A 20,984-nucleotide genomic window follows, 5' to 3' on the forward strand; every position below is an offset into this window, starting at 1 on the left:
GCAGACAAGAGGGCATAGCCCAAGCTGGGGCAGAAGTCATGGTTCATGACCTGGCTCTGACCTCCCAGGCTATGGCACTTTTCAAGGCAGCCGCTGAGCCACTCCCTGCTCTCTGACCCACAAGGACATGGAACCCAAATAAATGTTCCTTCCTTTTTGAGGCTCCAGTCTGGTTCCTGGCATGAGAAATCATTTGATGAAAAAAAAAAAAAAATGCTACGGTTAAACGAATCCTCAGGCTACAGAACCTCTACCTGCCAGACCTGCTGGGAGGGAAAATTCACGAGTCCCTGACACCTGCTCAGGGCTGGTCATGAGGACACCCTCTGCTGCTCCCCATCTGTTCCAAATAAAGTCCACATCACAAGTCACCTGTAGCCACTCGCATGCCTGCATCTCCAGAACCACCTGGGAACACGGCGGCCCTAAGCATCCCCTACTTGCCCTCCTGTGGTTGTGGTTACTTGAGACAGTTTCCAAGACCTTCCGCCTGGAAGGGTTCCTTCCCTCCCCCAGCCACAGAGAGCACAGACGGAGCGCAGATGGAACAGGTTAAGTTTTATTTGGACTTTCAACTTGTTCAGAGAGCTCAGGGGCCCCACCTCCCCTTTCCAGTCCCCCTTCCCTGTTTCCCCTCCCTAGGGGGACACTCAAGGTACAATGCCATGTGTCCCTGGAGTCCTCGGCCCCTTGCCCCCCACCCCGACACACCCCCTCCCTCCCCTGCGCTGAGGAGGAGGGGAGGGGTGTGGGGAGGTGGGGGGCCTGGGAGAGTTGGATCAGAATGGTACATGCACTGACCGCAGCGCCCACTGCCCCCGCCCGGGCTGAGACGTGGGAGAGGCTTGCAGTGGAGGAGAGTGGACTCATCGTGGGGCAGCAGGCGCTGGCCTGGGAAGCTCCTCACCTCAGCCCTGGGGACCCCCTGGCCTCCTGCTTACCCATCCTTCTGAGGGTACGACTCTGAGGTAGATTTCACAGAGGGAATGTGGGTCGCTGGGGTGTGGGAAGGGGGTTAGCTCTTTTGAAGTTGATCTCCACAGCACCCTGGGCCCATCCTCAGGTTCTGGCCTGGGAGGCTGGGCTGATGACATCCACCCAGCTAACGGAGGCGAGTCACACCTGGGCTCCAGGGCACCTGTGGTGTCGGGGCTTGAGCGGGGTCAGGTGGGGGGGGCACATCTGCTTTAACAACCTGCACCTTGACGCTGGGGGCTCCAGAAGAAGAGCATGGGCCTGGGAGGCAGACACAGATGGTTCCCCGGCCTGAGGGTCGTGGTGCCTCAACGCAGCCTCTTGGGGCCAGATGCTCCCAATCCTTCAGGGTCCTCCCTCTCCTCTCCCACCCTCCCTATTCCCCAGGGTGGGCTGAGGGGGAAAACAGGGCTGCCCTACAGGGAATGGCAAGAAACAAGATGCCTCCTTCCCCCAGTGGAGGTGGGGGGGGGCCCATGCCATGAGCTCCAACCTGGCCAGGGGACAGAGGAACTGGCATCAGTGTGCAGGGCAGGCTCTGGGACCCTACAGAGAGGCACTCCCTGGACAGAGCACAGCCTGAGAAAGCTGGCCATCTGGGTAGGGGCTGGGGGAGCTTCTGGAGTCTTCTGATACCCTCCCCTCCCCCAGGCCCAAGCACTAGACACCTTCTTGGGCCCAACTGTTTGAGAACAGAAAGGCAGAAGGAGAGGCTGGGTAGGATATGCCCCTCCCCATCCCAGCCCATCCCACCTCCCCAGCAGAAGCCAGGGAGCTGGGGAGAGCCTCGGCTGACCTCCCGGGAAGAGCCAGGGCTGAGTGGTGCCTGGACCAGGGGAGACGGCACACACGTTGACTCAGTAGCTAGTGGAGGTATCTGGGGGTCGCAAGGGGCAGGGGCCCCCTACGAGATTCATGCAGCATTCAAAGTGAGTGAGTGAGTGGGGGTGATGGGAGAGGGCGGAGAAACTGCCAGCGGATGGGGGGAGGCACCCTAGATCTTGCTGTTCTCCAGGTGGGAGTCAATGTGTTTGATGAGGGCATCATCTGGGTACCCAAGTGGGAAACCCAGCTGGCAGAGGGGGCAGCTGCGGATATCAGAGCCCACTGTCTCCATCAGCAGCTGTGGGGAGAGAAAGGAGTTGTTTGTGGTCCACATCTGTCCTTCACAGTCCCCACATCCCAGCTTGCCCTTTCCTAGGTCTCAAGGCAGGGAGCACTGCGGCATGAGAAGGCATCTGGGCACTTCTTATCCTACATCACCCCCTTCCTCCCCCTTCCTCACCACTTTGCACCAGTTCAGCACCCACTCTCCCAATCCTGGGCATTGTGTCCCCAGGTAGTGCTGACCGGGGAGGTAGGTATGCTCACCCTGCCAGGATATCTGCAGTAATGAGGGGAGCCAAGACCCAGACATGCCCTCAGAGTGACTCAGACACAGCTCCCTGATAACTCAGAGCAACGGATAACCCTAACAATGTACAGCCCCGAAATAATTTTCTGTCTGACTTTGGAATGTATTTTGGTCCTTCCAGGTGGCAAGGGTTGGCTCTGACATCCAGGAAACTCACTATTTCTGTGAATCGATACAGTCCTGAGAAACGGTTGTCTTCTAGAACAGACATTAAAGGGCAGGGGCTCTGAGGCCTGATGAACAGACCTGAATGAGCAGGGCTGTCCCGGTCGGGACCCAAGACCGGTGTCAGCATGGCCTTCATCACCAATTAATAGCAGATGTTTACTACTGAGCCAGGCACTGTGCAGAGTGCTTTGGGTTCCCTGCCTCCCTCTTTAGAATTCTCTAATAGAACCAGATAATAAATCATTGTCCTCATTTTTCTAGATGAGAAAACTGAGGGCCGAAGAAGACAAGGAAGTTGTCCGAGGTCCCAAAGCTATTAAGTGTTGAAGTCCAGAATCAAAACAAGGACTGTCACTCTGAAGACTGGGTCTTTAACCATGAAGCTGAACAAGTTTTAAAGAGTGCGGCCCCAATTCAAGCCAACGAAACGCCACTGGAGAGAGCGGGGACGCGCCGTCCGGGGGAGGAGCTTGGAGTCAAAGGAAGGGGGCCCCGCCCACCAACCAGGTGCGAAGCCGAGGGCGGGGCTCCCGGGTCTACCTGCCAGAGCGCACTCACGTTAATGGACGGCCAGGACTGCGCGTGCTCGGCGTGGGCGTAGGCGGTGGCGGCGGGCGACTCGGGGACCGGGAAGCCCGCGCAGAACGAGGCGCAGCGGATGGCGCCGGCCTCCGGACTGGGCGGACTGGCGGGCACGGCCCACTCCTCCTCCTCCGACGGCTGCTTCTCGAAGCGCAGGCGGATGCCCTCGAAGGCGCGCCGCGGGCTGAGGGGCCGGCCGGGGCCGTAGAGCTCGCCGCCGTAGGCCCGCGGCTTGGGCAGCGTGGCCGCCTCGGCCTGCAGCCAGGGCGGGGAGGCGCCCGCGTAGCCCGCGCCCTCCGCCATCTCTGAGTAGCTGCGCCGGCCTTGGAAGCCGGCCTTCACGTGGTGGCTGGGCGGCTTGGCGTAGCCTCGCTCGGCCAGCGTCCTCTCCCCGGGCGGCGGGGGCGGCGGAGGCCGGGGCTGCGGGGCCGGGCAGGTGGGGGGCCCTGGGGAGCGGCGCTGCGGGCTGGGGGACTGACACGGCGGCGGCACCGGCGAGCGGCGCTGCGGGACGGGCGACGGACAGGAGGGCGAGGCCGGAGAGCGGCGCTGCTGGGGTGAGGGGCAGGGGGGCCCAGGGGAGCGGCGCTGGGGGACAGGGGACTGGCACGGGGGACATGTGGGCGCCGCGCGGGCCGGCGGGGAGTGCGAGGGGCACTGGGGGGCCGGGGAGTGGCGCTGCGACAGTGGCGAGTGCCTCTGGCCTAGAAGAGAAGCAGAACAGGTCAGGTGAGAGTGATGGGGAGAGAGGACGTCAGGACTGGGGAGCCCGGGCCTTGCCAGGGACCATTGCCCACCCACTCTCCTCCCAAGTGGAACGGGCCGGGGCACCGGGGAAGGAAGTGGAGGGTGGCCACGGCTGCCCTCTGCCCTCTGGGTCCTCTCACCGCCACTCCGGGCCTGCTCCTGCAGCAGCGTCCTCAGGATCCTCCCCTGCAGGGAACTCAGCTCCCGAAGCCGGCCAAGCTCTTCTGTCAGCTCCGTGTAAGCCAGCGCCAAGTTCACCCTGAAGGATACCCAGTCACCCGGGTCAAGGCTTGACCGCAGCCTACCCTGACCCTCAGGTCAGAGGACAGAGAGTGAGGAGAAGGGAAGTGGGTTTACTGTCACAGCTGTGGAGGAAGAACGGCCTCTGCCCTGGCATCTGGCCCTCCCCTCCCAGACCCTCCTACCCCCCGCTGCAGAAATTCTCTTGGGCATTAAGGGCCACCTCAAAGGGGAACCTCTTCCAAGGGGTTCCCTACACCTTACCTGGGGCTAGGGCAGTGGTTCCCAGACTATGGGGGGCGGTGCTGGAGCCCCCAGTGATTTCAAGGGCTCCCTGAATCTGTGTATTCACTGAGCATTGTCTGTGGCCTGAACACATCTCATACAGGTATGTGTGAATGTGTTTCTAATCTGTGCAGAAACTGTGGTGACAAAACATTCATCAAAAAGCTGCACTGAATTTATAGTAGCTTTTGTTGCTGTGAGTTTTCTCAAAGTATTCATACTAATACTTTGTGAAGTACAATCTGCATGTGGGGGCCGGGGGCCAGAGGAGGTCTCACCTTTGGAAGATTAGAGACCGCTGTTGCACAGCCTACGAAGAGCCCCATTCTGTAAGTGAAGACATGGCCTCCTGGCTTGGCAGAGGTGCCAACTGATACACTGGAACCCAAGTATGCCTAGGTCCACTGCTTTGCTCCTTTCAGCCTTGCAACTCCCAGGACCACCAGGGAGCCCTTTACCTGGAGATCTCTGTGAACAGCTATTGTGCCTGGCACACCTCCAGGGGGCACCACTCATGTTAAGCACCTAACAAAAGTTGCCTTATTCTGGAACTTCACTGGCAGTTCCTCAAACGTAGAGATTATCATCACTCTGTTCGTATTCCCAGCATCTTGTCCAGGATCTGGTACCCAGTAGCTGTTCAGTAAGTCAATACTGAATTGAGCCTCTCTTACCATTTTTCTTTTTTGTTCCCTTTGTTCTTTTCTTTTTTGCCAGGCCATGCAGCATGCAAGATCTTAGTTTCCTGGCCAAGAATTGAACCTGTGCCTCTTACTGTGGAAGTGTGGAATCTTAACCACTGGACCACCAGGGAAGTCCCTCTTCCCTTTTTTTCCTCCCACTTCCTGCGCAGGCCTCCAGGGCACCCACCCTCATGGAGCTGGAACAGACTCAGCAAAGACTTCAACCACTTCCTTTTCTCTCCCTTTCTCTTTGGGTCCCTTTGACCCAGAATCACTGAATGAAAGTTACCATTCTCAGCATTGCCCCTCCTCTCTTTCCCACCCCAGCCTGCACACCTCCAGGGAGCCCGTCCTGACATCACAGGAGACTCTGCCATGGCCTTGGGTCACCACTTTCATCTCTGATCTGGGCCTGGACAGAGCCGGGGAGGCAGGGGATATTGTTTCCCCAGATCTTGCCCCCTCACCCAATCCAGAAGGGACTCTGGAACTCTGTGGAAGTTGGAGCTGGAGGGGAAATGGCAGGCAGAGGCTTGGCCACTCCAGAGGGATTTTGTCTTAGGGAGGCGGCGGGGAGGTTGCCCCAGTAGCTGGGAGGCAAGGAGGGGGCCCTGCTCTCATCTCATGGTAATGGGACATGTAAGAGAGGATCCGTGTGAACGGGAGGGAGCAAAGGGAGGTGTGAGGCCAGTGTGATGAGTGAGGAACAGGGTGAGTGAGTGAGTGTGTGTGTGTGTGTGTGTGTGTGTGTGTCTGACCAACCCCGGAGAAGAGGACGGGAAGTCGTGAGGTTAGGGCTTCAGAGGGCAGGAAAAGCCGAGGTGCAGCGGGTAGATGGTGACTGAACTCCCTCGCTCTCGCCTTGTTCTCTCATTAATCCTGGGGCAGAGCTGGGTGGAGGGGGAGCCCCTCCCACAACAAAACTATTTTTAACCCATCTGGGCCAAAGCCAAATTATTACAAACAGGCTGCGATTCTGGGGAACAACCCCACTTCTTAGGGAGGGAGAGTGCCCTCTATCAGTCTGATGGTGGACAGGGGTGGACAGGAACAGAGGGAAGGAGTCCTTTGGGGAGGCTTTGCCAAGGTGCTGTAGCCTCTGTCCCATCTTATCTCAGCCCTCGGGTGTCCTATGTCCCCCAACCTCCTCCTTTAGCATGGGTCTATGGGAAGGAACGGCATCACCCTCATCAGACTGAGAGGTCCGGTCTACGGCCCATAGTAAATTGGGGACTTTCCAGTGGAAGGCTCCCCGCTTCAAACCAAGGGGATCTGAGGGCCAGAGCTGCACCTCCTCCCTCAGACTGGGGGCCTTCCGGACAATCATGCTAACCCGCCAGTGGTGAGGGCAGGAGGGGGCTCTGGGCAGGGCACAGATGGAACATCCCCTCTGACCGAGCAGCCAGTTTCTCTCCGCATCTGCTTTCACTGCCTATCTCAGGTGACAGATACAGGTCGTCGCCTTCACACCCTGCTTCAGAGATCTCACCTGCCACACTCAGTTGCCAGGCCCCATCTCTCCTCTGCCTGCCTTCCTCCCCTTGTCAGGAGCTACCCCAGTTTCCAGCACCGAGTTCCTGGCACTCTTCTCGCAGCAAAATGGACAAGGCAGCAGGAAATGGAAGGGAGAAGGACCTAGCCCAGGATGCCCAGCCCCTCTTCCAGCTCTGCCCCCGCCCACCGTGTCCCCCAGGAGCTCCAGGCAGCCCTCAAAACTGCCTCTGAGACCCTGGGCAAGGTTAGGGGGACCAGACCTGATGCTCCAAGGCACTGTGAGACCTCCCTCCTGCATTGGGTGACTACCCACCTCAAGATGCACAGGCCTGGGCTGCTAAATACGCTAACGACCTGAATGACTCACGTTAGAAAACACTGCCAATTCAGTGGAAAAAAAATCTCAACTTCACAACACAACCAAGAGTCGCATGCGTGCACCTGAATACACATTCCGCTTCCTGGCCCACACCTGAGTGCTATTTTCCACCATCATGGCTGTTTGGGAAGGTTGGGTCAGGTGAACGGCAGCAGATGCCTGCATCTGGGTGCTTCCTCATTGCTTAAATTATGGGGGACAAGTTCCGTCTGAGTCTCTCAGAACTTGGGAAGCACCCAGAAAAGAATCATAATCTGTATGAGCCCTTATCAGAGGCCAGGCATTGTGCTAAGAACTTAGTCTTCAGGACAACCCTGCAGTGTTGGCCGGCTTGTTACCTCCATGTTACAGATGAGAAAACTGAAGCTTACAGAGGTTAAGTTAGTTGACCAAAGTCAGAAAGCCTAGTAATAGTGGAGTTGCTAGAATGGGAGCTCTGGTCTCCTGGATGCTGAAGTCGAGGCTATTCACTACTCAGGTATCAACTGCCTTCCAAAAGGATCAGGGAAGGGGGAAAGGATAGGTGGGAAGGCAACAGAAGGCTAAGAAGAGGAGAAAGAGGCTGGGGACCTCCAAAGTGGCCTGGGATCCCTGAGCATCACCAGCCCTGCCTGGGGAGGGGAAAGGAAGGTGCTCGACACGTGTGGAAGTGGAAGGACAGAGTTTATATTAAGAGGCCTGCTCAAGGTCACAGAGCAATAGTGGTACAAAGCAGGGACTCAAACAGGCTCTTGGCACCTCAGCCTGCTGAGCTGGCACCTTTGGAGAAGCCAGAGTACAAATGGCAGTGCTGGCAGGAAAGAGGGCTCCCAGCCCCTGTACATCATTCCACCCTCTGTTGACTTATCCTTTCATTCTTTCTTTCAACGAATAATTCAGGGAGTTCAGCAACTCATGTGGAAACAATCATCTTCACTGTTATTGATAAAGCTACAGAGATGAGAAAGGTTAGAGACCTAAGCATCTGCCTCTGTAGAAGGCCTCTTTCTGCCCCAAACCAGCTGGGAGACACACGGGCTTCTGAGTGCAGTGTCTTCCTGGTTCACTGGGTGCCCTGTGATGCGCTGGAGCCTCCATGAGGATGTGGATGTGGCAGGGTCAAGATTCAGGCTAGCACTGCGTCATGGGATTAGAACTAAGGAGAGGCTGGAGGTCAGGATTAAGGCGGGAGTCAGGGTCTGATGAGATCATCTTCGGTCAGGACTGGAGACCGAGCTGGGGTCAGGATGAGGGATAGGGGTTACAGGCAGGGATGGGATCAGGATCAGAGCTGGTCATGCAGCTCTGAATGGTCAGAATCCCTGGCTGACAGAATCAGGAGGAAAACAGAAATCCAGCATTCCCAGCTCCCCCATCCTTGCCCATAGCTGCCCCAGCTGCCCCCCAGCCACATCACCCTTGCAGGGGCATTTAAGGACCAAACTTTCCACTACCCACAGGCACACCCAGCACTAGTCTTCCCGCCCGGCCTGACCCTCAGGGAGGGACCACAGGCACCCGGCCGTGGAGCGGACTTGAGGTTGCGGGCTGGGGGGAGGAGGAAGTCGCTTGCAACAACCCAGCGATCTACCACTTCCTTTCAGGCGCCTTGAGCCCCTTCACTCTCCTCGACCAGCTATGACTTGCGGTCCACAGAGCCCGGCTCTTCATGGCAGCCCCTGCCACGCTTCCAGCTCAGCCAGATGGTCTTTGTGTCTAGAAAGCCTCCCCAGATGCAGCTAAATGGAGAAGTTTCACAGCAGGGTTGGAATCAGAGTCCTCCTCCAGGCTGGGGGCCCACAGATCCCAGTTTGCCCAGGGCTGTCCTGGTTGACAGGAGTCACCTGGCAGAATTATTAATAGGACCTCCTTTCACTTTCAAAACCGATCAGTCAGCAAATCATCAGGCTGCTCCTCGTATAAGGACCTCCTACCTGGACAAGAACTTGAACCATAAAAACACCACAGAAGGGCTATTACTCCATCATTTCACGACCTGCTTGGTATTTGCACTTAATTTCTCTGATTACTTCTTTGTACCCTGATTTGCTCAGGGGACAACACTGTCACATGGTTTTTGGTGAGACTCAAATGAGATTTTATAGGTAAACTGCCTCACACGGTGTCTGCTGGAATAAGGACTCGGGGAAACGCCTAGGAGATGGGAGGTGAAAAGGGGAAACCAGTTTTGATCCATTTAAGGAGATACCAGCTCAATGAGTTTAGTTTGAATGAGGGGAGGATGTGGTGTTCCTCATCGAGGGAGAGAGCGTGGGTAAGAGTTGCTCTCTGCCTCCCTGGCAGGGAGAGGGTCAGAGGTGGTTCAAGGCCCACCAACCCCTCAGACCACAGGTGGGCGTGGTGGGCCCCCGACTTCAGAACCCCTCCCCACCCTTGGGGAGCCCCGAGGCTGCAAGTGCTCAGGGCTTCAGTTCTGTGGGCCGGGCGTCCGGGCTGAAGGAAATTTGAAAGAAAGGAAGTAGGGAGGGTGAGAAGCGTGAAGGGGGAGGCCCTGGGCCTGCTGGCTCTGGGGCATGAGGCTGAGCTCAGGGTACACGGGGGTCTCCGACTTCCGTCCTGACCCCCCTACACTGCCCTTGACCTCTGTGCAGAGTTTCCATCCTCTCTCTCTCAGAGTTCACACTTCTCCCCTACCACTAACCGCAGCCCACGCAGAGGCTTGTGGGCGGAGAGAGGAGTGGGGGGGTGGTGGGCGGAAAAGCACCAGGCTGCAACACTGAGCCCCCCATGTTGGGGAAAAAGGCCTATAGTTTTCCCCCTCATCACTCGTGCTGAACCCCCATCTTCTCACAGTGCTCCCCTCATGGGTGAGCCCTCTCCTTCACCGGCCCTGCGTCCCCTCACTGAGCCCCTTCTAGAAGCCCCCTCTCCACAATGGCCCTTCCACCCTCAGTGCTAGCCACACCCTCAGGAAGGCCGCACTTAGGACCTGAGACCCTGAGTAGGCCAGAGGAGGGGGGCCATGGGTCTGCACCTCTCGCTTGGCTGGGACCCTTTTGGTCTCCACTTCCATCTCTTCCTTCATGACTGCCTTTAGCCCCTGGTCACTGAAGGTGGGTCACCTTCAGGGGCTCTTCCCCTGGGCACTGACCACACGGCTGGGAAATCTTACCCCGAGGTCAGATTTGGAGGGCGGCAGTCTGGTCTGGGTGCCCATTTTCAGAGGAACACTGATGATGGGCTTGTGAACCAGGGGCTGGGATGGGGGAGCCTGGAAACCCTGGGGCTGGGACTGCCTCCAGGCCTGGCCCCTCAGCACTGGGAGGCCTCACAGAGGGGAATTAATAGAGGCAGCAGCAGTACAGGGGAAGCTATGTGAACAGCCAGGACTCCCACGGTAAAAGTGACGACCACCCTGGAGGCATCCACGCCAAGGAGGGGGAGCACCTCTCGGGATACAACGAGTTCCCACCGAGGCATGGGCTGGACTCAGGAACCTCTCTGGCCCCCTCTTCCACCTTCACACTTCCATGCGGATAACCCACCTTAGCTATCCTCTCCTGGAAGGCCCACATGTAAAATTCCCACGTGCCTGAAGGGTCAGGCAGAAGTAGAAGGAAAGGGAGGGGCTGGTGCGGGGAAAGGAGCTGAGAGCAGGTGACTGAGGCCTCCTCAGGTGGGAGGACAGGGGAGGGAGCACTCGGGAAGCAGTATTACCAAAAGGAGCTGAGCTTATAAGAAAATAAAACTACCGGGGGAGTGAGGACTTCCTCTGAGAATTAACTCTTGCCAAGCTGGGGCTGTCCAGAGATGCTCGGCCTGAAAGGCCCGGCTGGCTCCAGGGGCAGAAGTCTGCGAGGCCGTGACGCAGAGTCCAAACCATGGAGACCCAGGGGAGGAGCTGGAGGTCACCTCTGGTAGGACCAGCCTGGAGCAGAGCCCAGCTCCCTCTGGATAAGAGACAGGGTGGGGATAGGTACCTTGTAGGGGGGGAGGAAAAGGGGCTGTTCTGGCAAGGAAGAGTGGCATGGATGGCACGACCTCCAGAGGCATCCGTGGGACGGGTTCTCTTTTACCCACTCACTCACTCGGCTCCTGGGGACGTGCCACCTCTTCTCGGCCTCCCCCACATCACCTTCCACTCACATCCCTCAGCAGTGATGGACTGCTGAGCCTGGAAGGGAAACCTGGGGCCAGAGAGTTGAAATCAGCAAAGCTGAGCCACTCAGCATCCCAGGAGGGGTCCCTGAGATTCGAAGCCTGGCTGTTCAGACTTCAGCCGAAAAAAAAATCCTCTCTCTGGGTTCAACCTCTTGAGGGAGGCTTCTCTACTGGTCTTCTGGGAGGGAGGTGGATTCAGTGAGCCATAAAGGGAGCTACGGTGTGACTTTGGGGGCAAGTTAGGATTCTAGAACAAGTATGTGTACGCGTGTTTTCCGGGTCTGGGCATACAGGCTAGGACAGGCTCTGAGCCCCAGCCACAAGCTAGGGTGGACCCTCTCTGCAGAGGCCCCTAACAGTGAGGAGTCCCACCCATTAGTCCCACAAACTAGGTTCTCACTCCCCAGCTATCACAGCTCCACCCAGGTCCTCACCCCAGGGTGCAGGGGGAGGTGAGGGTACTCCTGACTGACCAGAAGCAGGCAGGAGGGTGAGGAGGCCCAGGGGGTCCCAGAGCCGGGTGTGTGTGTGCTGGAGGCTTGGCTCCTGCCCTCTCCAGGCCTCAGTCCTCCCCACCAATGAAAGGATGGAGTCTGCGTTACACTCCTCATCTTGTGGGGGGAAGGCTTAGGCGGAAGGAGGTTTGTGCTCTATTTCTCAGAAAGTGGGAGAGGGTGAGTTCGGGTGCGGATGTGAGAGGCGCCAGGCTCACTGCTGCCAGGCTGTGTGCACTCTCTCCCTGGCTGCCCAGTGCTGCCCCACGACTAGGCGCCCCACTGACACAGCACCCTTCCCACCTACTGCTGGTTCTCTTTAATGGCAGGATCCCCAAGAGACGCCCCAGCCTAATACGTTCTCATTCCCGGCTTGCTGCTGCATGAGCTCAAGGAAGTCTGTCCTCTCCTAAGTCTCTGCTTTCTCTCTCCTGAGGTAGGAGACAAGGTACCACAATCCTGAAAGAGACCATCATCTCCTTCCTCCCTGTCAGGGAGGAGCTGGTTAACCCAACTGGCTGGGCCTTGTTCCTGGGATAGAAAATGAGTCCCAGAGAGACCCAAAACTCACCAGAGGACGCAACACAGCAGCAAAGCTGCTGAGGAAGTCTCTCCCAACCCGACACCTCGACAAGACACAGGCCTGGGTGCCAGAGAAAGCAGAGGGAACCTCCAAGAACCTGAGCATGCCAGAACCTTGCCTCCTTCCCTGTGAAGGACGCAGAGCCACACAAACAACCCAAAATACAGCCCTGACTGCTTGGAAGACAGGTCCCCTAAACAGTGCGGAGGGGGAAGAGTGAACCAAAGAGGGAACCTGGAAAATGCCACCCCCTGGGTTGCAGAGGTTAAGAGGAAGAGGATTACAAAGTGACTTACTGATCATCCCCAACTCTTTTCACCCACGCCATGTCCCGCTCCGACTGGTTGGAGGCTAGATCCTAAGGGAAAGATGGAACAGTCAGACCCCAACCTCACTGGCTGGGACCTCCCTTCTTTACTATTCCCAGGGCTGGTCTGTACTCAGTGAGGAAACCCCTGATCTCTGTAAGAGTTCCTTCCAGCAGCTCCCAGCGCTCCACAGGTGCCAGAGCAGGGGCCTGGGGTTGGTGCCCCCGCTTTTACCTGGGCCCGGGTCTCCTGCAGCTGCTTCAGCTCCCCCTGCAGCCGCTCACACTCGGCCTGGAGCTGCTCCTCCCGAAGCTGAGCCCCCCGGGCCTCTCCCTGGGCAGCCTCCAGGGCCTCTTCCAGCCGCCGCCGCTCCAGTTCACTCATACTCGGCGTGGCGCCTGGCCAGCCTGCTGCAGAGGAAAGGACAATGTCACGCTGGAACCAGCTGCTGGGCACCCTCCACCCACTCCCAGATCAACACAAAGTGAAACAGGTGAGAACTGCAGCGTGAGGGTTCCAGGAGAGACAGCCAGAGGGCAGCCAGCCCAGGATGACAGATAAACCTCTACTGAGAGCAGAGGGCAGTGATGGGCCGAGTTGCTTTTTCTAACCTTCCTGGAGGTCAGGGGAGAGATAAGACCGGCTTTGGAAGAGTTTCCCTGGTCAGACTCTCATCTGCAAGCATCCTTAGGGGCCTCTCCCAATCACAACCAAAGACAAGCAGGGGGACTCTGGGTGGGGCCGCCCTCTGCTGGCATATATAGGAATTGCAGGAGGAGCCTGTGAATGAAGGATTTAAGGGCAGGATGTCAGTTGGGAGAACCTGGAGTAATAGTGGTGAGGCGAGGGGACAGTTGGTAAGGGGGGATGACATGATTATCGGAGAAATTTAAGACAGTATAAGCTGAGCGTGGAAGAACTGATGCTTTTGAACTGTGGTGTTGGAGAAGATTCTTGAGAGTCCCTTGGACTGCAAGGGGATCAAACTAGTCAATCTTAAAGGAAATCAGTCCTGAATATTCATTGGAAGGACTGATGCTGAAGCTAAAGCTCCAATACTTTGGCCACCTGATGCGAAGAGCTGACTCATTAGAAAAGAGCCTGATGCTGGGAAAGACTGAAGGCAGGAGGAGAAGGGGACGACAGAGGATGAGATGGTTGGACGGCATCACTGACTCAATGGACCTGAGTCTTGAGCAAGCTCTGGGAGATAGCGAAGGACAGGGAAGCCTGGCGTACTGCAGTCCATGGGGTCACAAAGAGTCGGACACAACTGAGTAACTGAACTGAACTGACTGGGGTGTTGACTATCAATCTGAAACCCTGGAAATGTCCAATGGGGTTGAAATGGGGGGCTGGCAGGGGGGACTTCGGAGTATGGAAATCAGGGGTCACCGAGATCTCACCGTGACTCAAGCCGGATCCCCCTCTCAGTGCCAAGTAGTGAAGGTCCAGATCAGCACAGGGCGGGGCAGGCGCAGGTGGGGGGCTCAGGCTGGGGAAGTCTACATCCCGGAGGCCTTGCTGCTGCCGCAGCTGCTGCTCCAAACCACAGATCTGCCGCAGGTGGGTCTCCACCAGGGCCCGCTATAGAGGGAGGAAAGGGCGTGAGGATCTGCACCAGACCAGGGCACCCCAATGGGCTCCCCAAACCCAGGACTTCCCCATGTCTGGGTATCCATCACCCCTCTAAACTGAGCAGAGGCCCCAGGTCACACATTCCAACTCCAATCTCCAAGTGGCCATGAGTACAAGGTCCCTCCCATCAACTGCAATGCAGATGTTTCTGGCTACTGCCCCTTGCAAGGTCACAGTTAATGCCTCTTCCCTGTCACTAACACGCAGAAACACTTCTAAAAACACTCAGCCCCCTATCCAAACACTGCCAACCCCTCAAGAGCATAAAAGCTTCCATTCATATGTGTGGTGTAACTACTCTGGGCTTTGTTTACCTCATCTGTAACATGGGGCTAACCACACCTACCTCTGAAGTCAGTTTGTTACAAGGATTAAAATCAGTAAATATACCTGAAGAGATAAGAATTATGCCTGGCACACAGGTAAATGCCACGTAAGTGTTTGCGATTAAGTCAAGGCATTTTTACATGAATGTCCCATAACAGCTCAGCAAGGTTGTTATTATTTGCCTCACTTCTCAGAGGCAGGACAGAAGCTAAGTGACTTGACCCAGGTCATAGCTAGGAGTCAGTAAGAGACCATGTCTCCTGATTGACACCTGCCCACTTGCTGACCGGCATGGCCGTACCATGACTTAGAATCACACACAGGCCAAGGCCCATCCCAGCAATCACAAACACTTCCAGTCTCCTCTGCCCCCACCCATACAGCCTTCCAGCACAGTGCTATAGGCATAGGGTCAACCCAGCATGAGACCCAAACATACACACAGACTCACAGTGTTCTACAGGGCCACTCACATAGTCATCTGTCACTGCAGAGTCAGGATGTACACAGAGTTGCTCACAACTTGTATGACACACACAACCCCACTCACCAGACGTGGACACTCACAGACAGACATGAACACGCGGAGTGCGTACCACAAGCACATAGCCAAGGTCACACCCTCAAGCACCCAGGCTCCCTGGACCTCACCATCTCTCCCAGCTCCGTCTCCAGGTCATTCTTCTCCACGCAGAGCTTCTCGTAAGCCTGGATCATCTCCCCAAGCTGTTCTTCCTGCTCCTTGTTTTTCTGCAACTGGATGAGGCCCAGAGAGGGTAGAGGGCAGCCACAGTCAGGCCCACCTTGACTTGGGGGCAGAGCAGCACCCTGTGCCTCCCACCCCCACTGCCAGCACCCAGTGGAGGGGCAGGAGGAGTTGAAGCTGGTACTATGGAGGGCCATGGTCATCTCTGATCAAAGAGGTGGAAGGCCAGAGGCTGGGGTTGGGGATTATCAGAGGTGGGTTGGAGCAAAAACTCAGGGAGGGCTCACCTCATGCTGGAACTGGTTGAGCCGTTGCTGCAGGCTGACTTTCTCCACCTCCAGCAGGGAACCATCCTTGATTTCATATAGAGAGAAACCATGCTCCTCCCCAAAGTCACTGATCAGTGGGTACTGCAAATGAGGCAGGCCCTCAGAAGAGCTTCAGCCTAGCTGTGTCCCCATCCCACAACCTGACTCAGAGTTCTAGCCTCTCCCTCCCAGCTCCAGTGGGATCTGTTCATCCCGATTCCCATGGCCCAGAAGGCGTCTCCCACAAACCAGATCTTTTGAGATCTAAGGTCTAGTGTTCCTAAGAGGAATCCTCCTGATCCCTTCCTGATTGGTGCTGGGCTCTCCAGAGTCCCCATCCATCCAGAGCAGCCACAACCCTCATGAGGGATCCTCGAGTGCCCCATACCCCTCTTTCGGATCCCTGGAGTCTCTGCTGGATCTCCAGCAGCCCCCTCCCCTGCCACACACACAGTCAAACCCCCATCACCCCCAGGTTCTGACCTTAATCTCGTAGACTTTGAGGCGGCGGCGGAGGGTGGCATTCTCCCTCTCCAGGCCCCCCAGCCTCTCCTTGATGTCTCCATAGGCCGTGATCAGGGCAAAGTGGGAGGCAGAGCACATGTCCTCCCCCAGCGAGGGGTCTCCAGGGGCATCCAGCCACACCTCACTGGGCCCCAGGGCCTCCTGGGTCAGGATGCTGATGTCATCCTCAAACATGGACTCCATGGCAAGGGCCTGGGCCACGGCCCGCCCTGGGCCTCCTGGGAGAGCAGGAGCAACGGTGGGGAGGGGGGCCCAGAGCTTGTCCCAACACCCCTTGTCCTGGCCTGAGGAGCTCTGTGGCCAGCTGAGATGCAACCTGTGTCTCACAGTTCCCTCCCAGCCCCATCTTCCCTTCTCTGCTGCCCTGGGGAAGGGGCTGAGACCAGAGGCAAGTAAGACTTGCAGGGGACAGGGGGAGCGGTGACAAATAGGGACAAGTAAGCGAAGCCAGAAGCAGAGAAGGACTCTTTCTGGAACCCAGGGAGACCTGTGGACAGGAGAGCGCTGCCTTCCCAGCACAGGGGGCCCAGATGAGGCCTGCCTTGACTGACTTCTCAGACCCCTCCCCACCCCAGGCCTCACTTCCCCAAATACCTCTCTGACAAGCTCCTCATGCCCAGCCTCGGCACCCCTGGCTCCTCCCTAAGGAAGGCCCAGTGCTTCTGGGAGGGTCAGCCCCACCACTGTCAGCACATCCTCTGCTGGGCCCCCGCCCAACTTCCCAGCTTCCTCCTGTAGGATCCCAGAGTTCAGGAAAAGGAAGCACCTCCCCAACTCACACTGGGTTTGTGGCAACCCTCCAGGCCCTCCTCACCCCTGACCTGGGACCCACAGGAAGTCCTCCGCTGAGTGTCTGAGGGAACACAGAAGGGAAGGGGGCTCTGGGAGAGGGCCGCCAGGCTCAGGTGAAGAGGGCAGACAAAGAATTCCTAAGCCCGGCCTGTGTGCCAGCACACAGGGAAGTGGGGAGCCCTGGGAGGGGGCAGGAATGACTCAGGGCTCCCGAAAGAGTAGGCGAGGGGGTGCGTGTGTACTTCTCCTGGCCCTGTTTATGAATGTGTGTCTGTGGCTGGCATGTGTGGGGGGAGTGTGTGTGTCTGTGAATGAGTGTAGGTGTGTCATAGTCAATGAGCGCCTTAAGCGGGGATGCAGGCGGGGGTCGGATGGAGGGGGAAGTGACCGGGAGGCCGTGAGTGTTTGTGTGTGCGTGTGTGCGTGTGTGCACGCGTGCGTGAGCGTGTGTGAAGGGTGGGCACGTTCGGGGCCGTGTGTCACGTGAGGCACTATGGGAATGTCCGAGGTGTGCGCGCGCGCCAGAGCATGTGTGCGCGTAAGAGAGGGGGCTCCCGAGGTGTGAGTTGCGGCAGTGGGGTCCGCGACCTCCCAAAGCCCGGCAGCAAAAGCCTTGGGTGGAGAGGACTCGGGCCCAGGCCCCAACACCGCCCCGCATTAAGTGCCAGGGAAACGCGTGTGACCGGGTCTGAGTAAGAAGTGTGTGCGCGTGTTTGTAGGGCTGGCCCCACCTTTAACCCTCTCCTCTCCAAGCCTATCCCCTCTCCCCCAGCTCCGCTCACCAGCGCTCACCACACCCCCGACCCCCGGCCCGCCACCTCGAGCCCAACCCCACGAGCTGGGGCTCTGCCGCTAGGGCGATCGCGACCCGCGTTTGCTTCCTCTGCATTCTCTCCCTTCGGCCCAGCGGCCCCGCGCGAGCGCGACGACAGGCGGATGGGGAAGGGGTGCCTCCTCGGCCCGGGCCCCTTCTGCGGCCCCTTTAAGAGCCGCCCTTTAAACCCCTTTAGCTCGGCCGACAGAAATTGTCGCCCCTCCCCTCTCAGAGGCCGAGACCAGGCAGCCCCCTCCCCCACTGCCGCCGAGCCCCGGGCCCCTAGTTCACCTTCCGGGGCCGGGGAAGGGGCTCCGGACGCGGTGCGGCCTGAGAAGCGGCGGAGGAGGGGGGAAAGGGGGAATGCGAACGGCCGACGCCGGACCCTTCCCCTGCCCGCTACCCTGGACCAGCTGCGGGCCAACCTCCTCTCCAGCCCACCCCGCGACCCCCGGGGGCCGACCCGAGGCGCCGCTCCCCTCCCCCCGCCCAGCCCTGCCGGGACTCACAGCTGCTGCCGGTTCCTGCTGGTAATCGCAGCTTACCCCCTCCGCCTGCTCCCTCCCCAGACGGGCACCGGTGCCCCCACCCCCCTGGCACCGCGCTCCGCTCTCGCCCTGTCGCCGCCGCCGGGTCTCTCCCCACCCCCCACCCCTCCCCCCAGCCCCCCTCCCTCGCTCCCGCCCCGCTCCTCCTCCTCCTCCTCCGCCGCCGCCGCCGCCGCCGCCGCCGCCTCCTCCCCGGCTGCTCCGGGTTTCTCTGGCTGGGAAGGCGCCACGGACCCCGCCGCGGCCACCACCACGTGGCGAGGGGCGGCCGGCCCCCGCCGTGCGACCCAGCCTGGCTGCGCGCCCGGCGCCCACCGGCTCCCTGCCGCGCGGCCCGCGCTCCGCGCCCCCTCCCCGACGCCTCCCCACGCAGTGTGGCGTGGCGGGTGTATGGGGGCGTCTGCGGACAGCGCAGGAACTCGGGTGGTGCTTTGGGATTTGCTTTGAGGATGTATATTTTAGGGGAAAGTGAGATTCTTTATTGGATTGTTTTGGTCTTTGCTCTTTTGAGAAGGAAAACATTAGACCTACTCTTCATTGCTCTTGGGGGAGGGGGCATTGCTCTGATAATAAATACAGTAACTTTGAAAATGAGAAGGAACTGAGGAGATAAAAAGTTCATTAGGAAGGAGAACAGCTTCCCTCTCTCACACAACCCCCTCCCCCAACACACAGAGGCACCCACAGGCCATCGAAATGAACAAACAGATTTCACCCTTTCCACAAAGAGTATTTGAGCACCTGCCAAACTTCTGGGCAGGAGTCACAAGTTTTTGTCCCTTTCCCACTGTGTGACCTTAGGCAAATTACTTAACCCCTCTGAATTAAATTGGAGATAATTCCTGACCTGGGCAACTGTAGAAGAGGAATGGGGATAGGAACTCAAGGTGATCTGTGACTCCTCTCCTCCGGGCTGTTAAAGTCTTTTTGGTTATTTTCTGATGGATTAAAAAACGTGGGCAGAGGCATGGTCAGCCTAGCTGCAGTAGGGAATGATCCGGGAAATTCTGGAAGACTCTGGCTAACTCCTGACAAGCCAACCCTGGAAGCAGGGCATAGGGTAAGTCAGGGGCTTTGGGTGGGTTCAGCATTTAGCTTGAAGCCTCACATCTGGAGAGAAGGTTCAGGCTGCTGGGAACCTGAGCCTACCTTTTTGGCTACTGGAGGAAGGAGTGGTGAATGTTGAAAGGACAGGAAAAAAGGTTTCTTGCTTGCTGTGAGCTTTGAGAAGCAGCAGCAGCAGCTCCCATTTTGCCCCACTGTAGGGAGAAGAGTGGGCTGAAGGGTGAACTCCTCCCAGAAGAGCCAGCAGAGGCTCTGTACTCAATCCTTTCAAAGAAAGGGATTCTCACCGGCTTCCTGCCTCCTCCTTTTCTTGCTGTTTTCCCTTCCAGTCTCTCCTGCTAGCCTTTTACAGTCCACAACACTGGGTTTTTCTGAGCCATTTGGGACAATCCACCTGCCCTTCAGATATGAAGGCTACCCAGGTGGGACATCTGTCACCCCACTAATCCAGAGGGCTAGGCAGGTGTCATCCTCCTTAAGACTGCACAGGTTCTCTTTCAAAACTCTTAGAGGACCAGGCAAAAGACTGGAGGCTGGACTTTAAGTTAGTGGGGTTGCCTGAGGTCTTAATGAGCATGGACTGGGTGGGCCATCAGCTGGACCTGAAACTGACTGGCAGACCTCCTCTCACTGGAAAGGGTAATGGGCCCAGGATAGTCTAAGCACACACTCTACAGGATTAGTTGTCAGCTCCTCATGCTTCTGGGCTGGTCAGGGTTCAGGCCTGAGTCAGCTGGCAGGGCCAGCCGGGTGATTTATTTGGGGTTCTAAGCAGTTGGTAGCAAAAGCCCAACAGAGATTATGCCTGGTTCAGGTGCCCCCAAAATACCTCCTTGGAATCTAGACCTGATTTCATAGCATTCCCCCATTTCTGGTTCTGTTTGTATTGGACAGACATTGACAACAGGGACTGCATTTTACCCATCTGTATCCCCAGCTGCCCTGATAGTACCTGCTCACTGTACACTTATTTCTTGAACACCTGTTGTCTCTCCTACCTTCATGGAGCTTATATTCTAGGAGTCAGATGGGGAAAAAATTTTTAATAAATGAAACAATTATAGATTGTGATAAAGAGTCAGAAGACAAAAGGGGCAACAATAAAGAATAATTTTTTTGGAGGGTGGGAATCTGCTTTAGATAAAGTAGTCAGAGAAGGTCCTCTGATGAGGTAATGTTTAAGCTAAAATTTAAAGGGTAGGAAGGAGTGTTCCTGGTTGAATAAGTGGGTGAAGTTGTGTGACTTTTGGATGTTACCTCTCTCACCTGAGAAAACTAGCAATTGGTCTGAATCCCTTCTAAGAACCTATATGATCAGGGTTCATCATGATAAGAGACAGAAAAAGGTAAAACCCAAGGTCCTGGGGAAAGTGGGGGGTAAGTGAGAGGAAAGGAGGGAATGTGGTGGATGGCTGAGTTACTGCTGGGAGAGACAGAAGCAGGGCCCGTCACCCCATGTTTTCTCCTTGGAAATCATTGGGGTGGGGACTGTCTCCCACTCCCAGGACTCTTGCTCTGGAGAAACATTATCTTTCCTGTCCCATTCTTGCCTGAAATGGAGGAGGTGGTGGTAGCTGGTAAAAAGATTGAATCAAAATAAAATGCAGATGACTCAAATAGAATCAGGCAGGCAGAAAAATTGATTAGACACATGTGACAATGCTGGATTCAGTTGCCACCTTAGCCCTCCCATTCTAGACCCTAGAAAATTAGGGTTTGCTGCAGAACCATCCTGGGATTCCAACTGTAGCTGATAGTCTTCCATCATATCAGAGGTTTGGACAGTGGTGGCAAGACTCATTTCTTCC

The 20,984-nt window shown here is 57.1% G+C and overlaps 1 protein-coding gene across 3 annotated transcripts; it reads right to left on the bottom strand.

Moving 5' to 3' along the window:
• Positions 1-552: 552 nt before the first annotated feature.
• On the bottom strand, positions 553-18,207 carry TBKBP1 (TBK1 binding protein 1). 3 transcript variants are annotated; one of them, XM_061143859.1, is made up of 10 exons: positions 18,073-18,207; positions 15,916-16,175; positions 15,412-15,534; positions 15,070-15,174; positions 13,860-14,040; positions 12,688-12,860; positions 12,442-12,503; positions 4,027-4,145; positions 3,116-3,843; positions 553-2,098 (listed from the first exon to the last, which is right to left on the bottom strand). In XM_061143859.1, exons 2-10 carry the CDS (start codon positions 16,138-16,140, stop codon positions 1,970-1,972), a joined length of 1,845 nt encoding a protein of 614 aa, XP_060999842.1. In that variant the 5' UTR covers positions 16,141-16,175; positions 18,073-18,207; the 3' UTR covers positions 553-1,969. The 3 variants fall into 3 exon arrangements, with proteins under 3 accessions (XP_060999842.1, XP_060999840.1, XP_060999841.1); XM_061143857.1 differs by having other exon boundaries at positions 12,688-12,863; XM_061143858.1 differs by lacking the exon at positions 18,073-18,207 and adding an exon at positions 17,855-18,032 and having other exon boundaries at positions 12,688-12,863.
• Between the last annotated feature and the right edge of the window lie 2,777 nt (positions 18,208-20,984).

Source organism: Dama dama, chromosome 5, assembly GCF_033118175.1.
Source record: "Dama dama isolate Ldn47 chromosome 5, ASM3311817v1, whole genome shotgun sequence".
Taxonomy (NCBI): Eukaryota; Metazoa; Chordata; class Mammalia; order Artiodactyla; family Cervidae; genus Dama; species Dama dama.

What these genes read in the sequence shown, in the direction of transcription:
- TBKBP1 (XM_061143857.1), bottom strand. Translation starts at nt 16,140, where the DNA reads ATGGAGTCCATGTTTGAGGATGACATCAGCATCCTGACCCAGGAGGCC. An exon ending in TGCAGGAGACCCGGGCCCAG is followed by an intron (nt 12,504 to 12,687) that starts GTAAAAGCGGGG and finishes TCTTTCCCTTAG; the next exon opens with GATCTAGCCTCCAACCAGTC. An exon ending in AGTCCTGGCCGTCCATTAAC is followed by an intron (nt 2,099 to 3,115) that starts GTGAGTGCGCTC and finishes CTCTCCCCACAG; the next exon opens with CTGCTGATGGAGACAGTGGG.